Source organism: Leptonychotes weddellii, chromosome 12 (assembly GCF_054177405.1).
Source record: "Leptonychotes weddellii isolate Sample4059 chromosome 12, ASM5417740v2, whole genome shotgun sequence".
NCBI lineage: Eukaryota > Metazoa > Chordata > Mammalia > Carnivora > Phocidae > Leptonychotes > Leptonychotes weddellii.
Genome location: NC_138380.1, coordinates 92,624,456 through 92,641,506, shown reverse-complemented (window position 1 = coordinate 92,641,506; position 17,051 = coordinate 92,624,456). Strand labels below are relative to the sequence as shown.

Here is a 17,051-nt window from a genome sequence, read left to right as displayed (position 1 = left end):
GGGGCAGGCGCGTGGAGGCCGGGTGCGGGGCTGCAGCGTGTGCACGGGCCCCTTCAGCCTGGGCCGGCCCCTCCTCAGTGCCGGTGTGTCTGTGGAGTGGATGCTGGTGGGTGCAGCGAGGACCAGTCCTCGGCCGGAGGATGGGTTCGTGCAGCCACGTACCATGGGCTCTGGAGGTGTTGGCTGGGACAGCAGCCCAAGGAAGAGGCCAGGGCACAGGGCCTTGCTCACCGGGACCCCCTGGTGGGGGTCTGCTGGTGGAGTGCTGAGCAACCGAGGCAGGAGCGAGGAGCGGGAAGGATGCGGAGGGGGTGGCAGCCCTCATGTGGCTGGGGAGCAATGAGGAGGGGCCGGGCCTGGCAGCCCTGAGACCCCCGGAGTGAGCAGCTGGAGCGGGGGGCCCGGGGGGCTGGGTTTCCCCAGAGCGAGGCGGGGAGGAGGGGGCCTGTGAGCAGCGTCTTAGGGCACTGACCTCCCGGCAGAGCCCCAACCCCAGAGGCCAGAGGGGAGAGGCAGCAGCGTTGCGGCTGACCCCCTCCCTCACTAGCCCTGAAGCTCCTGCCCCAGCCTTGCCGTGCGGCCCTGCCAGCCTGCGGCTCTTGGGGTGCTCGGTCTGGACCCCAGCACGCCCTTCCCCCGGGGTCCCCTCGGCCTGTCTCGCCTGGGCAGTCCCTTTGGCTGCCGGTGTGAACCGACACCCCGTCTGGGCCACACCTGCCGGCAGGTGACTCTGGGCACGCTTCTCTGCGTTGTCACCCTCGTCACTGATCACTGATTAGGTGGCCGGTGGTGAAACCTCTCTGCGGCCCGTTGGGCGGTGGCTGCGCCTGATCCCGGGGGAGGGGGTGAGGGAGGGAGGGAGGGGACGGCAGGGGGGCAGGCGGTGGGGCGCATGGAAGCCCCTGGCTGGGGAATGCCGAGCGCCAGGCGGAGGACGCCCCCGTCCCCGAAGGTCTCTGCCCCACCTCACCCTGCCTGCTGGACACCGACTCCTTCTCCACGTGGGCAGCTTCAACAGTGTGGACGGGGCAGGCAGGCACTCAGTGGTCGGCCAGTTGGGCCTCAGTCTCCCTGGGTGGGTCATCATGGCCGGAGGGAAGGGCAGGAGTGACGAGGGTGTGTGTAGAGGGGTGACCCGGTCTGCCCTCACTCTGCTGGCCGCTTCTCCCATGACCCCACGGTCTGCCCCGTGGCCCGTGTCCCACCTCTGCCCCAGCCTCCCTGGGGACACCACATCCCCAAGTGCCACTCCTGGCCGGCTGAGGCCTCACTTTGTGGAAGAGCCGTGTCTGGTGGCGTCCCGGCCCCAGCGCGGGGCTGTCCGCGGTGCTGGCCCCTCCGTGTGGGGACTGGGGGCGCCGGGATGGAGGGCGTCTCGTCTCAGGAGGGTTGGTGCCGTGTCCCGGGAGGACGTCCTGGGTCTCTCCGGTTCCCTTGCCTTCCAAATGGTACATGGAGGCCGGGCGGGGGCACGCAGGGCCAGACCGGTGACGTGTCGACCGGGAAAAGCCGTGTGCTGTGCGGTGACTCTGGCTTGTTTGGATGTTTGGAAGGGCGCCCACGACCGTGCCTGTGGGCGTGTTAACCACACGCAGCACGCGTTTCAGTATGAGTCGTTTCATCGTGCCTCCGACCCGCGGCTCCTCAGTGAGCACGACTGATCCCCGGGTGGAGCAGATGGTCTGAGAGGACAGAAAACACGGCCCGGGCCCCGGGACGGCCATGCTGAACCCACCCCCGGGGAGGCCAGTAGGTCCTCCCAGCCCTGCACCTGCTTCAGGCGATGCGTGCTCCAGCGAGGGGACAGCAGCAGGGTTAGAGGGTCACAGGAGGATGGCCGGTCACACGGGGGTGACGGGCTCAGCATGGTCATAGGCCTCGGGTGGCCCCCTGGACCCTCACTGGGACGGCGGTTTTCCGACTGCTCGGTGTGGAGGGGGCGCTGTCCTGGTGGTACGTTCCCGCGTCCTTTGAGATGTGAGCTCGGCAGGCGGACGTGAGCCTGGTGTCCCCGGTGTGCCGGCAAGCTCACCCGTGTTTGGGGGGAGGACGGTTCTGTGCGAGGCCCTGGGGATTCGTGTCCCTGTCACCTTCTTGAACAGCTCTGTTGTCTGCAACCGCGGCCCCGTGTGTCCCTCCTGAGGAACATGTCACACTCACCGGTCCTCCGTGCCGCAGTCTGTCCTCAGTGCGCCCCACACCGTCCTCGAGGCTGCAGCCCGCCCGCCCGGTCTGCGTCCCCGCCTGCTCCCTGCCCCCAGCCTCTGGCAGCAGCAGGTGCTGCAGGTTCTCCGTCCACGCGGCCTTGTGGCCTGCCCTCCCTTGTCCTGCCGCTTGTCCCAGGACCGCTGCCCGCCCGCCTCCGTTTTGTTTCATCCCATGTAATCGTGTGCAAGTCGCAGCGTCCGGTGGAGAGCGGCAGTGACCCCCAGACCCTGCAGGAAGTGCGTGCTTCCCGTCTAGCCTCTTCACAGAGACTGAGGGCGGTGGCTTTGGGCGATGCTCATACACCTGCAGCTCCTTGGGGAGGTGGGCCCGGGGCCCGGATCTATGCCGTGGTCCTGCTGGCCCTGGGCCCGAGAGCAGTGGGACAGACCAGCAGAGGAGGCTGAGTGGGGAAGTGGGGTCTGATCCTCCCCGGGTCTGCTGCGACCTGCGGTGTGGCCATCGTGGGCTCCCGGGCGGTCCGGACTGGCCTCGAGTTAAGGCCGCTAAAAGCAGACATTCTGCAAGGCCCCCCTCCTGGTCCAGCAGGTGCGAGCCTCCGAGTCTGGGCTGCGGCTGGCGCCCCAGGCGGGTCTTTCTCGCTGGCCCCTTCCTCGATTCCCATCCTTTGAATGGAGTGGGAGCCCAGGGGTGCGGGCCGAGCAGGGAGCTCTGGACGCTGTGTTCCCTGGATGGTCACTCATCTCAAGTGCTCGCTTCGTGCTCGCGTATGACGTGGTCCTTTCTTCCTTTTGCTTCTAATCGGCTTCCCTTCGCTGCCTGGTTCGGGAGCATCTGCTCCTCCCGGCGTCGTGTTTTCTCGGCTGGTGTCCTGGGGCAGCTGTCACGCGCAGCCCAGCCCAGCAGCCTGAGCAGCAGAGTTCTGTCCCTCCCAGGTCTGGAGGCCGGACCTGTGGGTCCTGGAGTGTGGGGGCCGGTCGTCCCGAGGCCTTGCCTGGGCATAGACGCCGTCTCCTCCCCGGGTCCTCACAGGCTCGTGCATGCATGCACCTCTGTGTCCTGGGCCCTTCGTCTTAGGAGGATGCCAGTCACACGGCCCTCCCCAGTGACCTCGTTTTAACATAATTACCTCTCGAAAGACCTCATGTCCAAATGCAGCTACGCTCTGGGGTGCTGGGCGACAGGCTTGCATGTGAATTTGGGGGGCGCTCTCTGCATGCTGGTCTGCTATATGACCACAGGAAGTCAGCTGTGCACGGTGGGTCTGGCCGGCGCCCCGGCCACCCTGGGCAGCGTGGTCGTTCCACGGGCTGCTCGTCGGAGGGTGTGGGAGCCTCTGCCGAGCTAGCGCCCCACGCACATGGTGCTCTGTGTTCTCTCCCTTCCAGCTTGGTGCCAACGCCCTGCTCTTCCTCAGCGTGAACATGTATGGGGTGTTTGTGAGGGTCCTGGCCGAACGCTCCCAAAGGAAAGCCTTCCTGCAGGCCCGGAACTGCATCGAAGACCGGCTGAGGCTGGAGGACGAGAACGAGAAGCAGGTTGGTGTGGTGGGGCTGTCAGCTGCGGGATGCGGGGTGGTGGGGATGCAGGGTGGTGGGGAGCATGGGGTGGGGAGCACAAGGCGGGGAGCAGGGGGTGGGGGAAGGGGGCACGGGGTGGGGAGCACAGGGTGGGGAGCACAGAGTTGGGTGGGGGGTGTGGAGGAGGGAGTGCGGGCCTGGGGTGCGGGGCAGGGAGCACAAGGTGGGGAGCACAGAACACAGGGTGAGGATGGTTAGGGACATCAAGCCCAGGTTGGCCCCCCCCCGAGGAGACAGGGCAGCGGCAGTGGGGCCTCCCTAGACCTGGAGATGGAGGATCTGCCATGCTGTGTGGCCCCCAGCCTCAGTTTCCCCATTGGTGAGACAGGTGCGCCCAGGTGACGCTGTAGGGCTGGGAGGAGTCAGGGAGAGCTGCAGAGCTCACCCCGTGGGTTTGTTGCCCTGGAGGGGGCTGAGCTGCTTGAAAGCACAGAGTGGGGGGTGTTTTGCTTGGGGGGGACGGATGTTGGGGTGGGATTCAGCTGGAATCAGTTTCCGCAGAGCTGGGGGGCGGTGGCGGGGGGATGAGGCAGGTCCTGGCTGGCCCTGGCGCAGATGTGGTGGGCCCTGACCTGCCGGCCAGAGTGACCCACCGCGAGGCGAAGCCTCCCCTGACCCCGAGGGCGTCCCTGTGACGGTGGTCGTCATGGTGACCGTGCACCAGCAGCTGGGCTGTGAAGCTGGGGTGCACCTGCCCGGCTCTTGCCACAGCCTGCTGGGGCAGCGGGACCACTCACCCCAATCCAGAGGGTGAGCTGGACCGGTTCCCACCGCCCAGAGCCACTGTCAGCCGCGTGTCCCTGGGCTTGTGCCTGTCAGTGGTGTCTCCCGGTCCGCTGCTGTCCTGGGCCCACGGCATGGTCTGGGAGCTCCAGACAAGGCCCGTAATGGGGGGGGTTCCCAGGCTCTGCTTTACCAGAGTGTCGGTGACCGAGCCTTGTGCTCGTAGGGGTGACAGATGGGATTGCTTGGTCCTCGAGAGCCCGCTGGGTTCGAGCGCAGGGTGCGGAGTAGGGCTGCACACTTAAAGCACCCACGCACGTGTGTTTGTTTATAGATACTCTAACGATACCTAGTGTTTACAGTGAAGGTGGGTTACAGCTTAGAAGCAGATGACATACGTGTGTTTAGGTCGTGTGTGTGTGTCTGTGGATGGACTTGTCCGTGGGAGTTACAGATCTCTGTGTAGATGCATGTGCACATGTGATATGCGTGCGTGTGTGTCTGTGTGTGTGTGTACATGTGTGGGTTTGCATCCATGTGGACTCTGTGCATGCCGAGGTCTCTGTACATGCGTGTGTGCATGTGTGTGTATGTATGTGGGGATCGTGTGGATGTGTGCGTATGCGTGCGGATAAATGTGCGTACACATAACCGGGTCTGCATGTGCATGTGTGTGTATACGTGTGTGTGTGTGTGAGTCCAAGTGTGCGTGTGTGTGCAGCTGTATGTGGATGTGTGTGTGTGTCTGCACGTGTGGGAGTGTGCATGTAACTGTATAAGTGTGTGGAGGTGAGTGTCGAAGTGTGTGCGTGTGCGTGCATGCACACACGTGTGTATGATCGTGAGTCTCGGGGGCTGCGCCCTGAGCATTTCTGCTGCGGTGTCACCCCCACCAATGGAGAGGCTTTTAACCGCTTCTGAGACGCTCGAGTTTAGTGTCGTCATCCCCCCTTTGTCGCCTCCCCGATGTCCTGGAAGAAGTGACATTTGGGGCCGTTCCCGTGTCCTTCTGAACCTTCCTTTGCTTTTCCTCCTGGTTTCTGTCTCCTCTGCGTTTCCTTTCCAGTGTCTTTCCTTGCTCACTCTGTGTCTATTTTCCTTTCTTCTCTTACGTTGGCGGCCTCTTCCGTGGACTGTGTAAGGTTACGGCCCTAACGTGTCTCCTAAGGCTGAGTGCGCCCCCCAACTGGGGGTCGGCCGTGTGTGATGCTAATGTGGTGGCCGCCGTGTGGCCCGCGCTTCCGTGCACAGACTCGTGGCGCGGTGTGGCCGCCGTGTGGCCCGCGCTGGCCCCGGGAGCCGGCGGTCAGGCGCACTCCTGCTGTCACGGCGGCTGTGGGCCCAGCACAGCGCTCTGCGCGTGTCATCTCCTGCGGGTCCAGAGCAGCTCCGCCAGCAAGGGAGTGTTTTCTCGTCCCGCAGAGGAGTGCGCCCAGACGCGCGGAGGCTCGGGGCTGGTGTTCTTGCTCGGGAAATCTGCGACACGGTAAATGCCCCCCAATCCCGTCAGCCCAGTGAGACTGCGCTCTGTGTCCTCCAGGTTTGGTCTTTGTGCATCTTCTTTTCCCGTATCGTTGTCATGTGGTCTGGATAATTCTATTTTCTGCATTTTCCCATGGACGGGTCCACCAGTGCTGTAACTGTAAGTTGAGGTAGCTGCTCCTTTTCCCTGTGCGTGCGTGCCGTGTGCATGCGTGTGCGTGACTGTGTTCTCAGCAGACTCCACGTTTTAAAAATGTTACTCCTCACGAGCATCTTTGTTCACGTAGACTGGACGTATTCCTCGGTCATGTTGTTGAGAGAGCAAATACGACGTCGTTTCTCTGCCTGGGCTTGGGGGTCTTTTCCAAATAATGCTATGCTCCGTTTTATAAGTTACCCCCGATGACGCTCGGCTCTGGAGGGCCCGCCATCTGTGGGTGGGAAGGCTGAGGTGGGCCCGGTGGTCGGGGTTCTGGGGCGTGGCCCCGGCGATGAGTCTGGTCCTCTTTCTCCGTCCCCCACTGTGTGTAAGGTCTGTGCCTCCTGGCCGTTCAGTAACGCAGATGGCCGCTTCTCCACGTGTTCACGTGCTTCTCCGTGGCGTGTGCGTTTGCATCCCTCCTGGTCCGTGCTCTCACTGTGCCCGTGGGCGCGAACGAGCCGCTCACTGTGGGGAGGCCGGTGCTTCTTCAGGAGGGATCCCTGTGTCCCTAGCTCTGTTTCCCTGGCCTTGCTTTTCTTTGTGTAAAAATGCAGTTGTTCCTATTTTCAAACATAGCAGTTGTTTCTCTTGGTGGTTTCATCTGGTGCTTTAGGAACAGGAGGGTGAGTGCGGACAGGTCACTTCCGTGCGTCCCTGGCCGTCCCAAGACTGGCTGAGTCAGGACCTTGACCCGCACGCCTTTCCTGTTGCAGCCTGTGGGTTGGTCCCTCACACAGCAACGGCTTTCTGGGCTGCCCCGTCCCCTGACCTCGGGGTCACTCCCTGCCTCCCGCCGGCCCGGCTGCTTTTAGCTCATGAAGCCCAGTCTCTGGGATGGCTCAGATGGGCTTGCTCAGACGGGCTTGGCCGCCTCTCGGGGGCTCTCAAGTACCTGCAGGCACCTGGTGCCTCCCACTGCCTGGGGACCGCCCGGCAGGCCCAGGACAGCAGGAGGTGCTGAGGCCAGCTGAGGGACCCCCGACCGAATGGCCTGGTCACGGTCTGTGTGTGTTTTCATGTTTGACTCAATTAGCAAAGAATTCAATTTAATAGCAGCTTCTAGGGCCTTTTCCAGACCCCGAGCCCGTAATAGGGCACCCTGGTGATGTGTGAGAGGATATTGGCAGATGCACCCCGATTCCAGGAGGGGGTGCTGGGGCCACACCCCAATTCTGAGAAAGGGTCCGGGGGATATGCCCCAGTTCTGGGAGGGGGTCCTGAAGGGATGCACCCTGATTCTGGGAGGGGGTCTCGGGGGGACACACCCTGATTCTGGGAGGGGGTCCTGGGAGATGCACCCTGGTTCTGGGAGGGGCCTTGGTGGGTCGCACCCTGATTCTGGGAGGGGGTCCTGGGGGATGCACCCTGACTCTGGGAGGAGGTCCCGGGGGGACGCATCCTGATTCTGGGAGGGGGTCCTGGGGGGACGCATCCTGATTCTGGGAGGGGGTCCTGGGGAGGACATACCCTGATTCTGAGAGGGGGTCCTGAGGGGACATGCTTTGGTTCTGGGAGAGGATGCTGGGGTGTCCAGCTCTGGAATGACCACTGTGTGGTGGCAGGTGAGCCCACTGGCTTCTGCAGGAGGTGGCAGGTGTTGGGGGGGGGTTGGGTTTAGGAATGGGGTCCTGGGTGATGTGAGCTGGGGGAAGAGCATAAGCAGAGAAGCTGAGGCCCATGTGCGTGGTGCGTGGTGGTCTTCGAGGGGGGTCCTTTATTTGTTGTGGCCTCAGCTGGGAGGACATGGGAGATGGGGGGGCAGGCAGGTGTGTGCATGCGGCCGCGTGCAGGGCTCCGACAGGTACTGGCAGGAAGGAGCAGGGGTCAGGCAGAGGTAAGACCTTGGAGGCAGGGATGGGGGCCATGAGTGTGCACCCAGCAGGCCTGAGATGGGAAGCTTCCTAGAACAGGAGACATTGTGTGTCAGAGTGCAAACCAGGTGCTTCCCCCTCCCCAGGGCTGTGCCAGCAGGACGGGCCTGGCTTGGGTGACACCCCCAGCCACCAGGCTTGCGGGAGGGGCAAGCGGGAGGGGAGAGCAGGGCCTGCCCTGAGATGCAAACCCCCAGGGTTAGAACCCTGCCTGTCCCAGCGGCGGGACAGGACACCGTGGGATGCACGGCTCTGCTCCGGAATCTGGGGCTGGCGGGCTCTTGCCCGCTGTTTGCCGATCTGATGCCAACACCTTCTTGCTCCACGTTGGTCAGTGCTGTTTTGGTGCGGGTTGTAGGGTGTTCGGTGCCTGGGATGCCCCCAGGGAGGAGCTGCTGATCGCTCTCCTCCCCCTGTGTCATTTAGAACGAACAGCCTTCTGTTTGCGGAGACCAATCTAGAAGAAAGTACCCAGCTCTGCCCGCAGAACCTGAGTGTGTGTTCATCTCCTGCCCTGCTGGTGGAGCCACGGGGTCTCGGAGACGGTGGGCAGGGCTGTCTGCTGCACTGGACGCCTCCTCTACTTCTAGAAGCTTCTCTGCCGTACGTTGGAGAAGCTCCCTGAGTTGCCAGTGTCCCCGAGGCTGACTCCTTTGGGAGGGACTTGGGTGTGTGGAGACCACCCCTCCCACCAAATCAGCACCGACGCTGGCAGCCACGGCCCTTGTGCAGGGTCGTGGCCAAGCACAAGGAGGTGCGTGATCCAGAAAGTTCTTCCTGCTTGAGTTCACACCCCGATTTCAGGCTTCTGCTTTGTGTGCAGCCTGTAAGGACTTTCTTCCGTTTTGCAAACCTGGGGCTGGCTCAGGGAATTTCTGACTCAGGAGGGACAACGAGGTGAGGGACAGGGTAGCTGGTGGCAGAGCTGGCTGAAGCCCAGGAACCCCCAGACCAGCCACACCCCCTCTCCAGCCCCGCGTGTCCTGAGCCATGCTAGGCTCAGCAGAGGGCTTGGGCTCACAGATCCCCGAGGTCAGATCCTCCAAAGGGACTGGGAGGGTCCTTTAACAGGGGTCTTTCCTTTTCAGAACAAAAGTGTCCAACGTTGAGTCTTTGAAATACGAAAGTCTTAGAGCGACTGATCGGGAAGAAAGAGTGGGCACACAGAGGTCTCAGGGTTGGGAAACGCGGCTGCAGACAGAGCCGGGCTAAAAATAGATACGAGGGGAACACTCAGGATGCACTGATACCAGAAGATTTGGACACTTAGACAAGATGTGTGAATTCCCACAAGGTGTCCACTCTCGAAACTGATTCAAGAAGAAAACGAAGAATTTGGCAACCCCGTGACCGCTAACTTGTCGACTTGGCGCTAATAGTCATCTCCAGGTCCAGGGGTTCGCCCGTGAGCCATGTGGGTGTTCAGGGAGGGCACCATTCCCGCCCTACCTGTCCTGGGGATGCACATGCAGGGTGACCCTCCAGAGTCGCTGACACGCAGGTCGCACACACACATGGGGAGTGGCCCCTGCTCCCAGTGCTGTGTTTGTGGGTGCGGTCACCCCGAGGCCCTTTGCCTCCTGGTGCCGAGCGGGGAGCGGGTTTTGTCTGGACCCCTTGGCGCATCGATGTGCAGTGTATGAGGCTCGGCAGGGGCTGGCACGACCCCCTGTGTTGTCATCCCCACGATTGCCTGGACTCCGTGGAAGCAGAGCTGAGGCCACCGTGCTCCGCCCCATGCCCCCTGCAGCGCCCCTGGCTCAGGCCGGCACCAGACCTTCTGACTTGGGTCATGGGGCAGGGGCAGCCTGGGACACCCTCCGTCCCTCCTCCTGCAAGATCCAGCTCTGGAAAGCAGGGCCTGCCCAGCATTCCTTCGGCCGAGCATGCAGGGTGCTCGTGGTGGGTGGTCCCATGGGAACAGGGCGACCATCCCTCCTTCCTGCTGATGCTTCATTTCTACCTGCACAAGAGGCAGGTGCATCCCACTGAGTTCTTAAAACCCCTCGCATGGCCTTTTCTCGGTGCTCGTGTGCAGAGAGAGATACCACATTCTCTTCTTAGCAGGACGCTGGTCCTGTCAGATTAGGATGCCACCCTTTGGCCTCATTAAACCTTAATTACCTCCTGAAAGCCCTTTTTGCAAATACAGTCACATGGGAGATTAAGACTTCAACCCAGGAATTTTGAGGGGACACACTTCAGTCCGTGGCACCTGCCAAGTTCACGCAGAAGCCGGGTGCATGGTTTGAAGGTGAGGAGAGGCCGGCCGGCTGGGTCGCGGTCGAGAGGCCTCGCGGTGCCCAGGGCTGGGTGAGCCCCGGCCTCAGAGCTCCTTCCGTGGCCTCTTTCCTGGGTGCCACGTGAAATCGCACTGGTGCAGCTGGAGGTGGAGAAGCAGGCCTGGGCCGATGGAAGAGGGGTCCTCGGCCAGGAGTGGAACCGCGGGTCACGGGGTGACTGCTACGCGTTTCGAACGTGGCTTTACTGTTTTCCGTTCCCACCAGCAATGTGTGAGGGTTTTCACACCCAATTCATTGTTTTCTCTTCATGGAGTCTTTTTAGTTTGTGCTAATTACAGATGCACATGTGGTCGTGAGCAACAAGACAGAGGCACCCCATGTCCCCTTCACCTCGCTTCCCCAACAGCAGGAGACTGACAGGTGTGGCCAAGACACAGAACAGGCCGCCACGGCGTGCACCCCCGCACCTCCTCCCCACTTCCATCCTGGAGCTGGCAACTGCCGATCTGTTGTCTGTGTCTGTAAATGTGTCATCTCAGGGACGTCCTGTGCGTGGAGTCCTACAGCGTGTACACTTTCGGGGCTGGCATTTTCCACCGTCCGCTGGAGATCCATCCAGGTTCTTGCTGTGTCAGTGGCTCACCCCCTTTTCTTTCAGTTGTGTTCCGTGGTGTGGATGGACCACCGTTGGCCTGACCGCTCTCCTGTCGGAGGACATCTCGGTGGTTTTCGGTTTGGGGCGATCACGAACAAAGTTGCCATGAGCATTCCTGTGGTTTTTTGTGTGAACGTGAGTCTTCACTGCTCTGGCGTGAACGTCTGGGAGTACAGTTGCTGGGTCGTGTGGTAGTTGCATGTTTAGTTTACTGGGAAATCGTGAGGCTGCTTTCTAGAGTGTTTGGATCATTTTTCACTCCCAAAAAGCCCGTTTCTCTGCACCCTCGCCGGCGGGTGCTGTGTCGCTGTTGGCTGTTGTAACACTTCTGATAGGTGTGTACTGATGTGTCAGGGTGACTTGAATTTGCATTTCCCTGGTGGCTGTGATGGTGAACATCTTTTCATGTGGTTATTTGCCATCTCTGTGTCCTCTTTGGAGAAATGTCTGTTGATGTCTTTTGCCCATTTTCAAACTGATCGATCTATGTATTGTCTATCTGTCTATGATCTATCTATCTATTTTCTATCTATCTATCTATCTATCATCTATCATATCTATCATCTATTTTTCTATCATCATCATCATCTAGCTTTTATTCTTGAGCTATGAGAGTTCTTTATATATTATAGATACTAGTTCTTTGGGAGGTATGTGGTTTGCAAACATTTCCTCCCAGTCTGTCGCTTGCTTTTTCATCCTCTTAATGAGGTCTTTTGCAGAACAAATGGTTTTGATTTTGATGAAGTTGGGTTTGTCAACTTGCCCTTTTATGAATTGTGCTTTCAGTGTCAAGTCTAAAACTCTTTGGCCCTAGATCCCAAAGATTTCTCTCATGTGTTTTCTAAAAGTTTTAAAGTTTTATATTTTACATTGAAATATATGATACATTTTGAGTTAATATTTGCATCATGTGTGAAGTTTAGATCCAGGCTCATTTTTTTTTTTTTTTTTTGCCTGTGGTTGTCCAGTTGCTCCAACACCATCTGTTGAAAATGCAATATGTCCTCCATTGCTAGTTTTATTGAGATATAATTGACATATAACATCATATAAGTTTAAAGCATACCACATAATGATTTGGTATATGTATATGTTGTGAGGTGATCACCACAATAAGTTTAGCTGCATCCTTCACTTCACATAGTTATACTTTTTTTTTTTTCTCTTGATGGGAACATTTAAGATCTACTCTGAGCAACTTTCAAGTATTCAGTATGGTTAGCTACAATCATCATGCTGTACATCACATCTCCAGAACTTACTTATTTTATGATTGGAAGTTTGTACCTTTTGACCCCCTCCTGCCCCGTGCCCACTTTGCCCCCCCCACCCCCTGACCTCTGGCAACCACCAATCTGTTCTTTGTATTTGTGAGTTCAGTTTTTAAAGATTCCACATGTAACTGAGACTCTACAGTATTTGTCTTTCTCTGTCTGACTTATTTCACTTAGTGTAATACCCCATAGGTCCATCTATGTTGTCATAAATGGCCGGATTTCCTTCTTTTTTATGACTGAATAATATTCCATTGTATATATGTACCATACTTTATGTATTCATCCATCAAGGCACACTTAGGTTGTTTCCATGCCTGGGCTGTTATAAGTAATGCTGGATTGTATGGTAGTCCTGTATACCTCCTCCACTGAATTGCTTTTGTACCTTTGTCAAAAATCAATTGGGTGCATTCGTGTGAGTCTATTTCCAAGGACTGTGTTCTGTCCCTTTGCTCTGTGTGTTTATCCTTCCACACAGTCTTGGTAATTGTGGCTATATAATAAATCTCAAAATCAAGTAGAGTGATTCCTCCCACCTTGTTGTTCTGTTTTAAAATGATTTCAGTTATTATTGTTTCTTTGCTTTTCTATATAAGTTTTAGAATAATCTGGCCTATGTTTACTAAAATCTTTGCAGGGATTTTGATAGGATTTGTGATAAGCCTGTCTATCAATTTGGGGAGTATTGACATCTTTACTGTTCTGAGTCTCCCAGTCCACGAACATGGTATGTCTCCCCATTTATTTAGATCTTTTTTAAGTTCTTTAACCAGTGTTTTGTAGTTTTCAGCATGCAAGTTCTATATATGTTTTGATATATTCACCCCTATCGATTTCATTTTTTGAATGATTGTAAATGATAAATTATATTTTTGATATCATTGTCCATGTGGTCATTCTTAGTATATAGAAATTCAACTGATTTTTGTATGTTGATCTTGTATCCTGCAACCTTCTGAGCTTTTGTTTCTGTTTTTGTTTTTTGATATTGTTTTGTTTTCACATGGTTTTTCAGTCCTTCATATTTCTTACGTGGACCATCATGTTATCTGCAAATATTTACAGGATTATTTCCTTTTTTCCAGTGCATATGCCTTTTATTTCCCTTTTTTACCTTCTTTCACTGACAGTGCTTTCCAGTGCTATATGTTGAATAAAAGTGGGAAAAGCAGATATCCTTGGCTTGATACTGGTGAAAGTGTTTAGTTATTTCACCATTAAGTGTGATACTAGTTGTAGGTTTTTTCTGGATGTTTTTTTAATCAAGATGAGGAAGTTACCCTCTCTTCGTATTTTTCTGAGAGTTTCATCAGGAATTGATGTTGAATTTTATCAAGTTCTTTTTCTGAATCAATGGTTATGTGATTAAAAAATAGCTTTTAAAGTATATGTTATAGTTGCAACGTCATTACAATGTGCAACAATGTACAGTGTTACATTAGTTTCAGGTGTAGAACATAGTGATTTGACAAGTTTATAGTTTATAAACTATACTGTAATTTATAGTATATGCTATGCTCACCACAAGTGGAGATAGGTGATTTTTATTCTTTATCCTGTTAATATGGTATATAACATTGATTGATATTTCAATATTGAACTAGCATTGTGTCCCCTGATTAAACTTGGGTCAGGTGTTATTATGTATTGCTGATATGCTAATATCGTGTTAAGAATTTTTACGTCTGTATTCTCCAGAGACATTGGTCTGTAGTTTTCTTTTTATTTTGATCCGTTTTGGTGTCAGATAATATTAACTTTATATAATGAATTAGGATGTGTTCGCTTGGTGTAAGGTGATATCTCATTGTGGTTTTGGCCATCTGTATGTCTTTTTTTGAGATTATATATCCAGATTCTCTGCCCATTTTTAATTGCATTATTTGGCTTTTTTGATGTGAAGTTGTATAAGTTCTTTATATATTTTGGATATTAACCCCTTATTGAAGCTATCATTTGCAAATATCTTCTTCCATTCAGTAGGTTTCATTTCATTTTCATTTTGTTAATTACTTCCTTTGCTGTGCAAAACTTTTTATTTGGTATAGCCCTAATAATTTATTTTTGCTTTTGTTTCCCCTGCATGAGGAGACATATCTAGAAAAATCTTTCTAAGGCTGATATTTTCTGGATGATTATAGGTAGAATTGCTGTTAATTCTTCTTTAAGCAGTTGGTAGACATATTTAGTAAAACCATCTGGATCTAGAGATTTCTTTTATATGAGTTCTTAAATTAAGAATTCAGTTTACTTAATAGATTACAGAGCAATTCAAATATTTTATTCATAGTATTTATTTCTTATTGGGTGAGTTGTAGTGGTTTGTGCTTTTTGAGAAGTTTGTCCATTTCTTTGAAATTGTCGAATTTATGTGTGAAGATTTGCTACTATTCCCTTTATCCTTTTGGTGTCTGCAGGGTCTGTAGTGATATATTTCCTGATTTTGTTTATTTGTGTCACATCTGTCTCTCTCTCTTTCTCTCTCACTGGTTTTTCTAGAGGTTTATATATTTTATTGATATATTTAAAGGATCACATTTTTGTTTCATTGATTTTGTTTTTGTTTTCTTTTTTTTCTCCTGTTTTCAGTTTCACTGATTTCTTCTTGTGTTTACTATGCTATTCCTTCCTCTAATTTTGGTTTATCTTGCTCTTCTTTTCCTAGTTTCTTTAGAAGGAAGCTTAGATTATTTATTTGAGAATTTTCTCTTTTTTAATGCAAGTCTATCATCTCATAAATTTCCCTTTCAGAGCTGCATGCCACAGATACTGATATGCTGTATTTTCACTTTCATTCAGTTCTTTGTATTTTTAAAATTTTCCTTTAGGATATCCTTTCGACTCCTGAATTGCTTAGAATTATTTTGCCTAATTTCTCAATATTTGGGGGTTTTTCTGTTGTTTTCTGCTATTGATTTCTAGTTGGAGTCCATGATTTTCCATAAACTATTATTTGAATTCTTTTAAATATGCTGAAGTTTGTGTCATGATCCAGGCAGGATATGGCTTGTCTTGGTGGGTCTTCTGTGGGTGCTTGAAAAGAATGTGTATTTGGCGCTTCCTGGGTGAGGTGTTTTATAACTGTTGATTACATACTGTTGGCTGATGGTCTTCTTGAGTGCTTCTGTATGAGTGCTGAGCTTTGTCCAGCTTTTCTATTACCTATTGATATATGGGGTATTGAAGTCTTCAGCTAACATTGCAGATTTGTCCCTTTCTTCTTTTGGTCCTATCAGGTTTTGGTTTATATATTTCGAAGCTATGTTGTTTGGTGCATGCATATTTAGGATTGCTGTGTCTGGGTGGATTGACTTTTATCATATGTAGTGGCCCTTTCTGACTTACAGTATTTTTCCTTGAAGTCTAGTTTATCTGATAGTAAAATAGACACTCCTGTTCTCTTTTGATCAGTGTTTGCATGGTGTATTTTTTCCATCCTTTTCTGTTCAGCCTATTTTATATGTGAGTTTCTTGGCAACTCCATATAGCTGGGTCATGCTTTCTTAATCCAGTCTGCCAATGTCTGTCTTTTGTGTGTTTAGAACACTTATTTTTCATGTAATGAAATGTTTCATTTTATGTTTTGTTTTCTGTTTTCTTCTCTGTTTCTTTTCCCTGCCTTTCTGCGTGTTACTTGAACTTTTTTTTAGAATTCAGTTTTGATTTATTATTGAGCCCTTGAGTGCCTATCTTTCTTAGTGCCATGGGAGGTTTTACACTCTATGCACATAACATCACTTTCTACTGTTGTTGACATCTTACCAGATAGAGTGAGGTGCAGAAACCCCCCTCCATGTCCTTCAACCTCATCTGTGACAAAACTGTCTTAAATCTTTCTTCTGCATACATTTAGAACCACACCATGTGATGCTGTAAATCTTGCTTCAACCAGCACATAAAGGAGAAGGGAAATATATTGTACTCATGTGTAATTTTGCTCATACCATGTTATTTCCTTCCTTCCTGATACCCAGAGATTCTTCCTTTTCTCCTTTTCTTTCTGGTTGAAGGACTTCCTTCAGCCATTCTTTTGGGGCAGGACTGCTGGTGACAAATCCTCATACTTTCCCCTTGTCTGAGGGCATCTTGATTTCTTTCATTCCTGAAGGGTTCTGGGTGGACAGTTCTTTTCTCTCAGCACTCAGAAAATGTGCCACCTTCTCATGGCCTCCATGATTTCTGATGAGAAATCTGTTCTAATTCAAACTGTCTTTCCTCTGTGGGAGAGGCATTGTTACTCTCTCATTGCTGTGAAAGCTTGTCTGTTGTCTTTAATTTTCTGACATTTGACTATGTTGTGTTCTGGTGTGGATTTCTTTGGTTTGTCTGCATTGGGGTCTTCCCAGTTTCCCAAGTGTGGAGGTTTACATCTTTGTTAAATTTAGGGACTTTTCATCCATTATTTCTCTGAATACTTTATTTATTTATTTATTTATTTTTATTCTTATGTTAATCCCCATACATTACATCATTAGTTTTAGATGAAGTGTTCCATGATTCATTGTTTGTGCATAACACCCAGTGCTCCATGCAGAATGTGCCCTCCTCAATACCCACCACCAGGCTAACCCATCCTCCCACCCCCCTCCCCTCTAGAACCCTCGGTTTGTTTTTCAGAGTCCATCGTCTCTCATGGTTCGTCTTCTCTGAATACTTTTTATAGCCATTTTCTTTCTTGTCTTTGGTGATTCCATTGACATGAATGTTGGATCTTCTATTACAGTCCCATGGGTTGCTGTGTTCTGGGGATTTTTTCCCCTAGTCTATTTGCTCCATTTTTTCAGTTTGGGCAATTTCTTTCATTCTGCCTGCAAGTTCACTGGGCTTTCCTCTGTTCTCTACCACCTGT

General features: G+C 52.8%; 1 protein-coding gene across 1 annotated transcript in view; it reads left to right on the top strand.

Moving 5' to 3' along the window:
- Window positions 1-17,051, top strand: part of ADCY1 (adenylate cyclase 1) — a 62,425-nt gene that overhangs the window by 4,817 nt on the left and 40,557 nt on the right. The window contains exon 2 of the mRNA XM_081800877.1: window positions 3,555-3,704. Coding sequence (XP_081657003.1) covers window positions 3,555-3,704 — 150 coding nt within the window. The remainder of the gene's footprint in view (window positions 1-3,554; window positions 3,705-17,051) is intronic.